Source organism: Leucoraja erinacea, unplaced genomic scaffold (assembly GCF_028641065.1).
Source record: "Leucoraja erinacea ecotype New England unplaced genomic scaffold, Leri_hhj_1 Leri_79S, whole genome shotgun sequence".
Classification (NCBI taxonomy): Eukaryota; Metazoa; Chordata; class Chondrichthyes; order Rajiformes; family Rajidae; genus Leucoraja; species Leucoraja erinaceus.
Genome location: NW_026576729.1, coordinates 200,585 through 212,608, shown reverse-complemented (window position 1 = coordinate 212,608; position 12,024 = coordinate 200,585). Strand labels below are relative to the sequence as shown.

General features: G+C 43.7%; 1 protein-coding gene across 3 annotated transcripts in view; it reads left to right on the top strand.

Annotated features, from left to right (window-relative positions):
• Positions 1 to 12,024, top strand: part of LOC129694793 (disintegrin and metalloproteinase domain-containing protein 19-like) — a 118,162-nt gene that overhangs the window by 31,485 nt on the left and 74,653 nt on the right. For all 3 annotated transcript variants that reach the window (XR_008723043.1, XR_008723044.1, XM_055631555.1), the window contains exons 7-8: positions 4,847 to 4,939; positions 8,967 to 9,026. Coding sequence is in view for 1 of the 3 variants with exons in the window: in XM_055631555.1 (XP_055487530.1) it covers positions 4,847 to 4,939; positions 8,967 to 9,026 (153 nt within the window). In the remaining 2 variants the exon portion in view is untranslated. The remainder of the gene's footprint in view (positions 1 to 4,846; positions 4,940 to 8,966; positions 9,027 to 12,024) is intronic.

Below are 12,024 nucleotides of genomic sequence, written 5' to 3'. Positions count from 1 at the left end.
CCTACTATATTCTGTTGTCCTGAAGCAAAGCAAGAATTTCATTGTCCTATCTGGGACACATGACAATAAACTCTCTTGAATCTTGAATCTTGGATCAAGGAATGGCAAATGAAATATAACTCTGGCAAGTCTGAGTTGTCAAACCAGAGCAAGATTTAGACAATAGGTGCAGGAGTAGGCCATTCGGCCCTTCGAGCCAGCACCACCATTCAATGTGATCATGGCTGATCATCCACAATCAGTACCCTGTTCCTGCCTTCTCCCCATATCCCCTGACTATCTTTAAGAGCCCTATCCAGCTCTCTCTTGAAAGTATCCAGAGAAGCGGCTTTTTACACAGTAGATGGTGGATCTCTGAAGAGTGTTGCACAACACAGAGATCTGGGAGCATGGGTGCATTTCCCTGAACGTGACCATTCAGTTGGACACTGTGGTTAAAAAAGGGGTTTGGCACACTGGCCTTCATTGGGAAGGGCGTTGAGTACTAATGTTGGGATATTATGATGCATCAGTACAAGTCGTCGGTGAGACCACACTTGGAGCACTATGTGCGGTTCTGGTTGCCCAGCTACAGGGAGAATGTCATTAAGTTGGAAAAGGTGCAGAAAAGATTCATCAGGATGTTACCTAGGCTTGCGAGCTTGAGTTATAGGGAGACATTGGATAGGCTTAGACTTTGTTCTTTGGAGCGTCAGAGGCTGATTGTGACATTGAGGTGTACAAGATCATGAAGAGCATGGATAAAGTGCATGCTCATCAACCTTTTACCTGGGTAGAGGATTCTAAAACCCGAGGTGGTGGGCTTAAGGGTTGAGGAGAGAGATTTAAGAGGGTCCTCAGGCATCGTTTTCATTCAGAGGGTAGTTACATCATGTTACAGCTGTACAAGTTGTTGATGAGGCCACACTAGGATCACTTGTGTGCTGTTCTGGTCCCCCATCTACAGGAAGGATATCATTATGTTGGAAAGGATGCAGAAGTGATTCACCTGGATAAGGTACAGAGAATTGTGAAATGCTGCCAACCAGTACAGAGAGTTGGTAAATGCTCGTAAATCTTACGCGACTGCTTTGAGTCAGCTACTGATCCACATTCAGGGATTTCACAGCTAACCTGAATGACTATACCACTGCCGTGACTGACTTCATCAGCAGGTGCGTGGAAGACTGTGTGCTGACCAAGTAAATCCGAGTATTGCCCAACTGGAAACCATGGATGATCCGTGAGGTACATTCACAGGTTAAGGCCAGGTCTGCTGCATACAAGTCAAACGATTCAGAGCTGTACAACAACGCCCGCTATGATCTCCACAAAGCCATCAAGGATGCCAAGAGACAATACTGGGACAAACATGAGTCCCAGTATAATCACTCAAACACACAGAGAATGTGGCATGGTCTAAATAAGATAACTGGCTACAAAGCAAGGTCAGGCAACATCACCGGTGATAGTGCGCCATCAAATAATAATGAGACGGAGTACAGAAGGAGATTGAGAACCTCGAGTGCTGGTGTCGAGACAACCTTTCTCTCAATGTCAGCAAGACAAAGGAGATAGCGATGGATTTCAGGAAGCAAAGCGGTACACATACCCCGGTTTGCATTGAGGACGCCAACGTAGAGATGGTTGAAAACTTCAAATTCCTAGGAGTCAAAAACTTCAAATGAATCAAGCCGCCCACAGTGTACAGATACAGGATAAAGGGAATAATGTTTAGTGCAAGATAAAGTCCAATTAAAGATAGTTTGAGGGTCTCGATGAGGTAGATGACCATCTAAAATCAGTACCCCGTTCCTGCTTTCCCCCCATATCCCTTGATTCCGTTAGCCCTAAGAGCTAAATTGAACTCTCTCTTGCGGTGTAGAGGTTTGTAAGAATCATTGGAGACATGCCAAATGTCCAGTTTCCTCTTGAAGTAGAGGTGTGGGTGGGTGTGTCCTCTTGGATATCATTACCATGCGGTTTGTCCACGACCGATGTTGGTAATATTAAGGGTAAAGAACCGTGACACCTTCCGGAGGTGCTCTCCGGAGGATCTGCTGTGGCAGGCCCCTTCCGGAGGTGCTGCTGAGAAGCTCAGGCCGGAGTCTCGCAGGCCGGAGTCCGGGCATCGCGGGTTGGAGTCTCGCGGGCCGGAGGTAGAGCCTCGCGAGTCGACAAAATTCCGCGGCCAACGTGCTGGGGCCTGGCTCGGCGTCACGGAGGCATCCGGAGACGGACCCTTCGGCGATAGTGGGAGAGGTCGGAGCGGCAGTCGACCGACGGATGAAGACAGTCACGTGGAAGTGGATAAATCTCCAGGTCCTGACAGGATATTCCCTAGGACATTGAGGGAAGTTAGTGTAGAAATAGCAGGTGCTATGACAGAAATATTTCAAATGTCATTAGAAACGGGAATAGTCCCCGAGGATTGGCGTACTGCGCATGTTGTTCCATTGTTTAAAAAGGGTTCTAAGAGTAAACCTAGCAATTATAGACCTGTTAGTTTGACTTCAGTGGTGGGCAAATTAATGGAAAAGATACTTAGAGATAATATATATAATCATCTGGATAAACAGGGTCTGATTAGGAACAGTCAACATGGATTTGTGCCTGGAAGGTCATGTTTGACTAATCTTCTTGAATTTTTTGAAGATGTTACTAGGGAAATTGATGAGGGTAAAGCAGTGGATGTTGTCTATATGGACTTTAGTAAGGCCTTTGACAAGGTTCCTCACGGAAGGTTGGTTAAGAAGGTTCAATTGTTGGGTATTAATGGTGGAGTAGCAAGATGGATTCAACAGTGGCTGAATGGGAGATGCCAGAGAGTAATGGTGGATGGTTGTTTGTCAGGTTGGAGGCCAGTGACTAGTGGGGTGCCTCAGGGATCTGTGTTGGGTCCACTATTGTTTGTCATGTAGATCAATGATCTGGATGATGGTGTGGTTAATTGGATTAGTTAGTAAGTATGCAGATGATACTAAGATAGGTGGTGTTGTGGATAATGAAGTAGATTTCCAAAGTCTACAGAGAGATTTAGGCCATTTGGAAGAATGGGCTGAAAGATAGCAGATGAAGTTTAATGCTGATAAGTGTGAGGTGCTACATCTTGGTAGGACAAATCAAAATAGGATGTACATGGTAAATGGTAGCAAATTGAGGAATGCAGTTGAACAGAGGGATCTAGGAATAACTGTGCATAGTTCCCTGAAGGTGAAATCTCATGTAGATAGGGTGGTAAAGAAAGCTTTTGGTATGCTAGCCTTATAAATCAGTGCATTGAGTATATAAATTGGGATGTAATGTTAAAATTGTACAAGGCATTGGTGAGACCAATTCTGGAGTATTGTATACAATTTTGGTCGCCCAATTATAGGAAGGATGTCAACAAAATAGAGAGAGTACAGAGGAGATTTACTAGAATGTTGCCTGGGTTTCAGCAACTAAGTTACAGAGAAAGGTTGAATAAGTTAGGTCTTTATTCTTTGGAGCGCAGAAGGTTAAGGGGGGACTTGATAGAGGTCTTTAAAATGATGAGAAGGGCAGACAGAGTTGACGTGGATAAGCTTTTCCCATTGATAGGGAAGATTCAAACAAGAGGACATGACTTGAGAATTAAGGAACAGAAGTTTAGGGGTAACATGATGGGGAACTTCTTTACTCGGAGAGTGGTAGCGGTGTGGAATGAGCTTCCAGTGGAAGTGGTGGAGGCAGGTTCGATTTTATCATTTAAAAATAAATTGGATAGGTATATGGATGGGAAAGGAATGGAGGGTTATGGTATGAGTGCAGGTAGATGGGACTAGATGAAAATAAGTGTTCGGCACGGACTTGTAAGGCCAAGATGGCCTGTTTCCGTGCTGTAATTGTTATATAGTTATATGGAAGTGAAGATGCCGCTGCCGGGGGAATGAGCAAAGTTGAAGCTGGTGTGGGAGGACTGCCGTGAGGAGGGGAAGAACAATTTTTGTACGGTGTCCTTGAGACTCTTGAAAGGCGCCCATAAATAAAACTTATTATTATTATTAATGGAGGACGGGCGTGAGGATGGGGAGAACTAAGAGGAAGCTGGTGCTGGGGTCCTCTGAAACTATGTAAGTGCCCTTTATGCGGGACTATTAGCATACTTTGGATACGCAAGCAAAGAATTTCACTATGACTTGTCACATGACTAAAGTATTCAATTCAATGTCCACATCCACTCTATTGATGCTGATTGAGGTACGTTCTCCACCATGACTCCTGACATTAAGGGAGAGGTTATCATCCTGACACCCTATTACTAAATTCTCTATCGCCTTCCTGTAGATCATTGTTCATGATCTGGCTCCAGAGGGAGTTAGATTTAGCGCTAAAGGAATCAAGGGATATGGGGGAATAGCAGGAACGTGATTTTAGATGATCAGGCATGATCCTATTGAATGGCGGTGCTGACTCTGGGCTGGATGGCCTATTTTCTCTGGGTTTTTTTTATGTTTCTACCACTGTGGTGTCATCTGCAATCTTGCACATGGAGTTGCAGCCAACTTTGGCCGCACAGCCGTGAGTAGAGCGGGGGACTGAGAACGTATTCATGTTGAAAATTAACATCACCGGTGTTCATATTTACTGTGGAGGAGGTGTTGTCATCTATCTTTACTGATAGTGGTCTGTGCGTCAGTCACCAACCTGGTGCAGAGTGGTGCCAACCTGGCGCTGAGTCGTTGGGAGATAGGTTGGGATAGGATTATGGTGTCGAAGGCAGGGATTACACATCTGATTATGAAAATCTTGCAACACTGAGCATGCATTGATTGTGGGTGTAGAAGAATTATGACCTTGAGATTGTTTGTTACTCCTTGCATTTTCATGTCCTTGCATTTCACAGCTGAAAAGTATGAACCTAAAACTCCAAAACCAACTGCTGTTATTGAGAATAATTTCATCTATCCTAAAGTAAAACCCACCAGTCCAGGATATGGTAAGTGAATTCTATATGCTCCTTTAATTATCAGTAAGGAGGGTGAGGGAAGACCTGAAACAAGTGTATATAAAGTTATTGTTCATAAAGGCAAGAGATTGGATCCTGTTGATGTTCAAAGGGACTTGCATAACATTGGACTCAAGTAAATGAAAACTTATAACAATGTGGTGTGTTGGCCTTTATTGCAAGATGATCTGAATATAAAAGTGAAGATGTCCCACTGCAATTATATAGGGTGAGGCTACACCTGGAATAAATGTACCGTTTTGATCTAAACCAAAATGATAGAAGGAATGCAGCAAAGATTCACCAGGTTGGTTCATAGAGTTTGTTTAGGAAGGAACTGCAGATGCTGGAAAATTGAAGGTAGACAAAAATGCTGGAGAAACTCAGCAGGTGCGGCAGCATCTATGGAGTGAAGGAATAGGCAACATTTTGGGTCGAAGAAAGGTTTTGACCCAAAACTTTGCCTATTTCCTTCCCTCCATAGATACTGCCTTGCCCGCTGAGTTTCTCCAGCATTTTTGTCTACCTGGTTCATAGAGTTGTAGAGTTACCCAGCGTGGAATTAGTTTCTTCTGACCAACTCGTCTGTGTTGATTAAATGCCTTCCCCAGTTTGTCCCAATTGACCCATATCCTCCTAAACCTTTTCTATCCATGAAGCTGCCAAATGTCTGTTAAATATTTTAACTGAAACCTGTCCCCTATATTCTGACTCCCATTTAATCTTTTTACCCTTGCAGTTTTTCACCTCTACCCACAGGGACTGTACATCTTCTGATCCTATGTCATCCTTTGCTAAGAAATGAATTTCATTCCTTACCGGCAGTGCTTCCCCACAGAAAATGGTGATAGGGAAACTGTTGGGACTGAAGTCAGATAAATCCCCAAGGCCTGGTGATCTACAGCCCAGAGTACTCAAGGAGGTGGCCCTAGAAATCGTGGATGCATTGGTGATTTTTCTATCCTGGAAAAAAGGTTCTGACAGGCTACCATTTCTATCTCTCATAATTGTATCAGGTCTCCTTGCAACTTCTGCTGTTCCAGAAATACCAAACTAAGTCTTGCCAACCTCTCCTTGTAGCTAATACTCCCCTATCCAGGCATTATTCTAATAACCCTGCTCTGCACCCTTACCAGAGGCTTTATTGGCGACCAAATCTGCACACAATACTCCAAATGCGACTTTATTAAATGCGACTTAACTAAAGTTGTGTAAAGCTGCTTCATGATTCCTGACATACTGATCAATGACATCAAGTGTACCACATTCCCTCTTTACTACTTGTGTGTCACTTTCCGGAGTTATAGATTTGGACCCCAAGATTCCTCTGCGTCAATGCTGTTGAGGGTCATGCCGTTAATTGTACATTTTTCCCTTACGTTTGACCTGCCGAAGTGCAACACTTCACACTTGCTCGGATTAAACTCCACCCTTTTCTACAGATGACCGATGTAAACCTTGACTGCTTTCCTCACAGTACATGACCCCAGCAATCTTGCTGTCATCTGCAAACACACTAACCAACCGGTTTACTTCCAAGTCATTTATATATATCACAAACAGCAGAGGTCCCAGCACACGTCCCTGCAGAACTCCACTAGTCACAGACCTCCAGCCTGAAGATTCTCGTTCCACCACAAGCCTCTATCAGCAAGCCAGTTCTGAATCCATATGATCAAGTTTCTGTTAATCCCGTATCCTGATTGTATTGATCAATAGTATTATCAGATTTGATTAGGTAGCATGCAAAACAAAGCTTTTTGCTGCACCTTGGTACACATGATACTAAACTTTTTAAAGTTATGTTACACTGCAATTTGTTACACTTGGAATATAGAGTTCGGTTTTAGTCACCTTGCTATAGGATGCCATTAAGCTGGAAAGAATGCAGATGAGATTTACAACAATATTGCCAGAACTTGAGGGCCTGAGTTTCAGGGAGAGGCTGGGCAGGCTAGGGCTGTCTTCCTTGGAGTACAGGAGGCTGGGATGATCGTTAGAGAGGTGTTTAAGATCATGAAAGGAATAGATAGGGTGAATGCAGAGTTTTTATCTGAGGATAGGGGAGAGGAGGGGAAAAGTAACATTTTCACACAGGGCAGTGTGTATATGGTATGAGCTACCAGATGTGGTAGTTGAGCCAATGACAATATCTAAAAGAGATTTGGACAGGTACATAGATAGGAGCTACATGCGGGACAATTGGACTAATTTAAATGGGGCATTTTGGACAAGCTGGGCCGAAGGGCCTGTTTGCATGCTAAATGACTCTAGCATATAGCCTTCCCTTCTATACACACCATCCTGGAAAGTGGATCTTAGTGTGTCCAAGCCATTAACAATCTTATATGTTTCAATGAGATGCCCTCTCATCCTTCTAAACTCTGGTGTACAAGCCCAGCTGCTCCATTCTCTCAGCATATGACTGTCCCGCCATCCCGGGAATTAACCTTGCAAGAGTAAATGGGGATGGGCAATAAATGCTGCCCTTGCAAACACCTTCTAGATCCTGAAAATGAATAATCAAATGAAGCCTGCAATCATGACCAATCACAAGGTGGTAGAAGTGGGTGCAGTAACAATGTTTACATGGATAGGAAAGGTTTAGAGGGATAAAGACCAAGCAGACAGATAAAGGTAGCTGAGGAAGATAGCTCAGTCGGCAATGCAAGTTGTGCCGATCGGCATGTTTCTATGCTGCATGAATCATTTGCACACCAGCTGTAATTTCCCCTCCAACTCAAGCACCATCATCGCCTGTGAAGTATTGGTATTCCTTTATCATTGCAAGGTGAAATTGTTGGAGCTCTGCATAGAAGCCCCAGGACAGTAAGGCAACTCAATATTACCCTCTCACGAGGAAAGGCTATTAAATGCTTCTCTCATGAATACAGCACCTTGTGTACCACGTACATTTCAGCAATGCCATTGCGGCATAAATGTGGACGTAATTAACTGCATTAAAATGTCATAGAAACATAGAAAATATGAAATATGAAAATAGGTAGTTGAGGCCAGTTCATTGGCTATATTTAAGAGGGAGTTAGATGTGGCCCTTGTGGCTAAGGGGATCAGGGGGTATGGAGAGAAGGCAGGTACGGGATACTGAGTTGGATGATCAGCCATGATCATATTGAATGGCGGTGCAGGCTCGAAGGGCCGAATGGCCTACTCCTGCACCTAATTTCTATGTTTCTATGATAACCTCTTCCCGGTTGTAGGGAAGTCCACACGAGAGAAAGATGGCACCCAAACCCCTGCCTTTAAACCCTCTGGTTAAGGGCCACCTCCGGACTGAACCACTCCCGTGCCGAGGGGTTTGATAGTTAGGATGGCGCGACCCTTGGGAGCCACCACAAACTAGTAATTATTTAGTTCAACTATTGAAACAGATGTGGCATTTAACGAAGCAGCTGGAATTAGAAGTTTGAAGTCATTCATCCCGAATGGGGAGGCGAGTGGTGTGAGTGCGAGGATTGAGGCATGGCTAGAAGAATTTGACTCCTGGTGATTGGACCATCACCATAGAAACATAGAAAATAGGTGCAGGAGTAGGCCATTCGGCCCTTCGAGCCTGCACCGCCATTCAATATGATCATGGCTGATCATCCAACTCAGTATCCCATCCCTGCCTTCTCTCCATACCCCCTGATCCCTTTAGCCACAAGGGCCACATCTAACTCCCTCTTAAATATAGCCAATGAACTGGCCTCAACTACCTTCTGTAGCAGAGAATTCCACAGATTCACCACTCTCTGTGTAAAAAATGGTTTTCTCATCTCGGTCCTAAAAGATTTCCCCCTTATCCCTAAACTGTGACCCCTAATTCTGGACATCCCTAACATCGGGAATAATATTCCTGCATCTAGCCTGTCCAACCCCTTAAGAATTTTGTACGTAAAGCCATACAATCTGTGCCTGCTCCGTCTGCATAGTGTCAGTCAGATGGGTGTAGGATCTGTAGTTTGTCAATAAGTGTTAGTGTAGTAATGTTTCAGGTGTTACTATTTCACTGCAGGTTTTAGAACCGGCACGACTACACCACAATTTTCGATAAAAGGCATGCATGAAGAATCGGGTAAGGAAACGCACCATAGAAACAGTTGCATAATTTCCAGGGAATTTTGATTTACAGTTTCTCATTGATCTGAGGGATGTTTTTGGCAGTAAAAAGTAACCATGATCTATTGTAATTAATTTCTGGTTGTTCAGATATCACTTTTCAAACCTTGAACATTTCAAGATGCAAGCTCAGTGGATCCTGTGCTCATTACTGTTACACTCACTACACTGTTATGTGCATCTTGAAGTCTTGCATTAAACCAGCTGCTGAAATAGGCAGTGTCCATCTCAGTGTGGAAATGTTCCCAAGCATAGCAATTCTTCATCAAGATTTCAGTTTATGCTTCCAATGTTCGCAGAATGATGCTGATAATAGGACATTCTGACATATAAGTTGCTATTGCACTTAACTTTTTCAATGCAGTGGGATGGAATTTGAACCATACTCCAGGTACCCAGCTAATTTTGTGGCTTTGTTTTTTGAATGGTGCAAATGCTGAGTGGGCATATTTGGTTGTTAATGGTGGGAGTTTGAAATAATTTCAGAGCTCTCTGGGTTAACCCTCAATACTAATCCCAGATGTTAGCCGGGCTTGTTATTTAGTGTAACAAAAGTATAAATAAGAAATCTGGAAAATATTCAGCATAAAAGCCAGGGTGTCTGGTGAGATTAAAAAATTTAATATGTAGGGAAATTGACCCAAAATCAGTCTGACAAAAGCTCATCATTGTGAAACTTGTTGATGTTTAAGGGGCTCTATTTTCTCTCCAAAACTCTGTTCTCATTAATATACATAGACTCTCTTTGTATTATCTTCTATCTTATCTAGCAAAGATATCATATGCCCCTTTTTGTCCTCCTTTTGTGTACTCTTAAGCTTAACAGGTAAGAGGTTTAACTGGTAAGACGGAAAATGTCAGACCATGGGTTGGCTCAGGGGACTGGGATATTCTAGCCATATCAGTAACATGGATGAGAGAAGGGCAGGACTGGCAGCACAGTTCCCCAGGGTACAGATGCGGCAGGTTTGATAGAGATGCAGGTAAGAAGAGGCTTCGTGATGATGGAAAACATTACAACAGTGCTTAGGGAATGATCAAATGTGGCTCTTTGGAGAGAAGATTGTAATGAGAACGGACGAGTCAGGAGGAACTAGAGGTTGGAGTGTATGGAGACGGCTAAGAGTTGTGAGAATATTGGAGTTGTATTAATGGGATATTTTAACTTACCCAATATTGACCTAATATTGTCTCATATTATGCAAAGGGCTGGGATGGGGTGGAATTTGTTAAGAAATTTGTCAAGAAAACTCCCTTGATCAATATATAAATATTGATTGTGGAAATATTGTAGGGAAGCTATTGAAGAGGATTCTCAAGGATAGAATTTAGTCCCATTTGGAAGAGAATGGATTAATTTGGGACAGTCAGTATGGTTTTGTGCAAGGCAGTTCAAGCCTTACTAAACTGATCAAGTTTTTTGAGGAGGTGCGAACATGATCATAGAACAGTACAGCACAGGAACAGGCCCTTCGGCCCAGAGCTGGTCTGAGGAGGCAGAAGAATAACAAAGGGACTGCCTGGAGTCAGTAGACTGGACAATGTTCAAGGACTCGACAACGAACCTACAAAAACCTTCCGAGTAGTTCCTAACCAGAAGCCTTGGATGAACCAGGAGATCCGCATTCTTCTGAAGACCACATCCCGGGCATTCAGGTCTGGTGACGCAGAGGTCTATAAGAAGACCAGATACCACCTTGACAAGGCCATCAAAAAGGCCAAAAGGGACTTTCGCTCAAAGCTGGAAGATGAGACGGATGTTCGGCAACTGTGGCAGGGCTTGAATGCCATCACCTCCTACAAAGCAAAATCAGCTCAAGCGATAGCGAAGCATCGCTCCCTGACGAGCTCAATGTGTTCTACGCAGGCTTTGATAGGGAGAACACTTATGTGCCTTCCCGAGCCCCCATTCGCTCTGACAGTATTACTGTCACAGTAATTCTATGCACTGAGAGACTTTTGTTCTTGTTGGTAATAGCCATGGGTCGAGAAACATAAGTAACATGCAGCCAGCACTTGCTGTTAATGTCAGTGGATGGAATGGGTGTTTTGATGGTGGAATATGTTCTAATCAAACAAGCTACTTTGTTTGCATGGTGCTTAGCTGCTTGAACGTTGTTGCAACTGCATTAGTCCAATCAGACATTCTGTCACATTCCTGGAATGTCATGTGTATGGTGGAATAGCTTGGGCCTGCCTCTGGGCAACAGTATTTATATGTTGGTCCAGTGCTGCTCAATGGTGCACATGGTGACACTATCCCTTCTTGGAAACTGTCATTGCTTGACACTTTTGGGACAAGATGTTACAGTTGTACAAGTCATTGGTGAGACTGCACATGTGCAATTCAGATTGCTATACTAGAGCAAAGATGTGAGTAAGCTAGAGATGGTGTAGAAAGGATTCACAGGAATGTTGCTTGGACTGGAGGGCTTGAGTATGAGAGACTGCATAAGTTGAGTGTTTTCCTTGAAGTGGAAGTGGAGGGGTGAGCTGATCGTGATTTATAAAAACATGAATGCCATAGATAAGTAGATAGTCACAGTTTCTTTCCCAGAATAGGGAGTCTAGAACTACAGATCACGTTGAAGGTGAGGAAAAATAATTACATGGAAACATAGAAAATAGGTGCAGGAGGAGGCCATTTGGCCCTTTGAGGTTGACTGCATCATCCACAGATCTATTGACCTGATTTGCAAACTGCAGAGGGTCCAGCCGGGGGATTGTGATATTTTTCAGCTTGGACAGCACAAGCCTTTCAAGTGTCTTCGTGACTACAGCAGTCAGTGCGACAGGCCTGTAGTCATTAAGGCAAGTAATCCTTACCTTTTTGGGTACAGGGACAATAGTGGAGACTTTGAGGCATGGAGGGGCAGTACAGAATTGCAGGGACTGGTTGAAAATGTCTGTGTAGACTGGGGACAGTTGTTCGTCACGGAGCTTGAGGGTAGAGG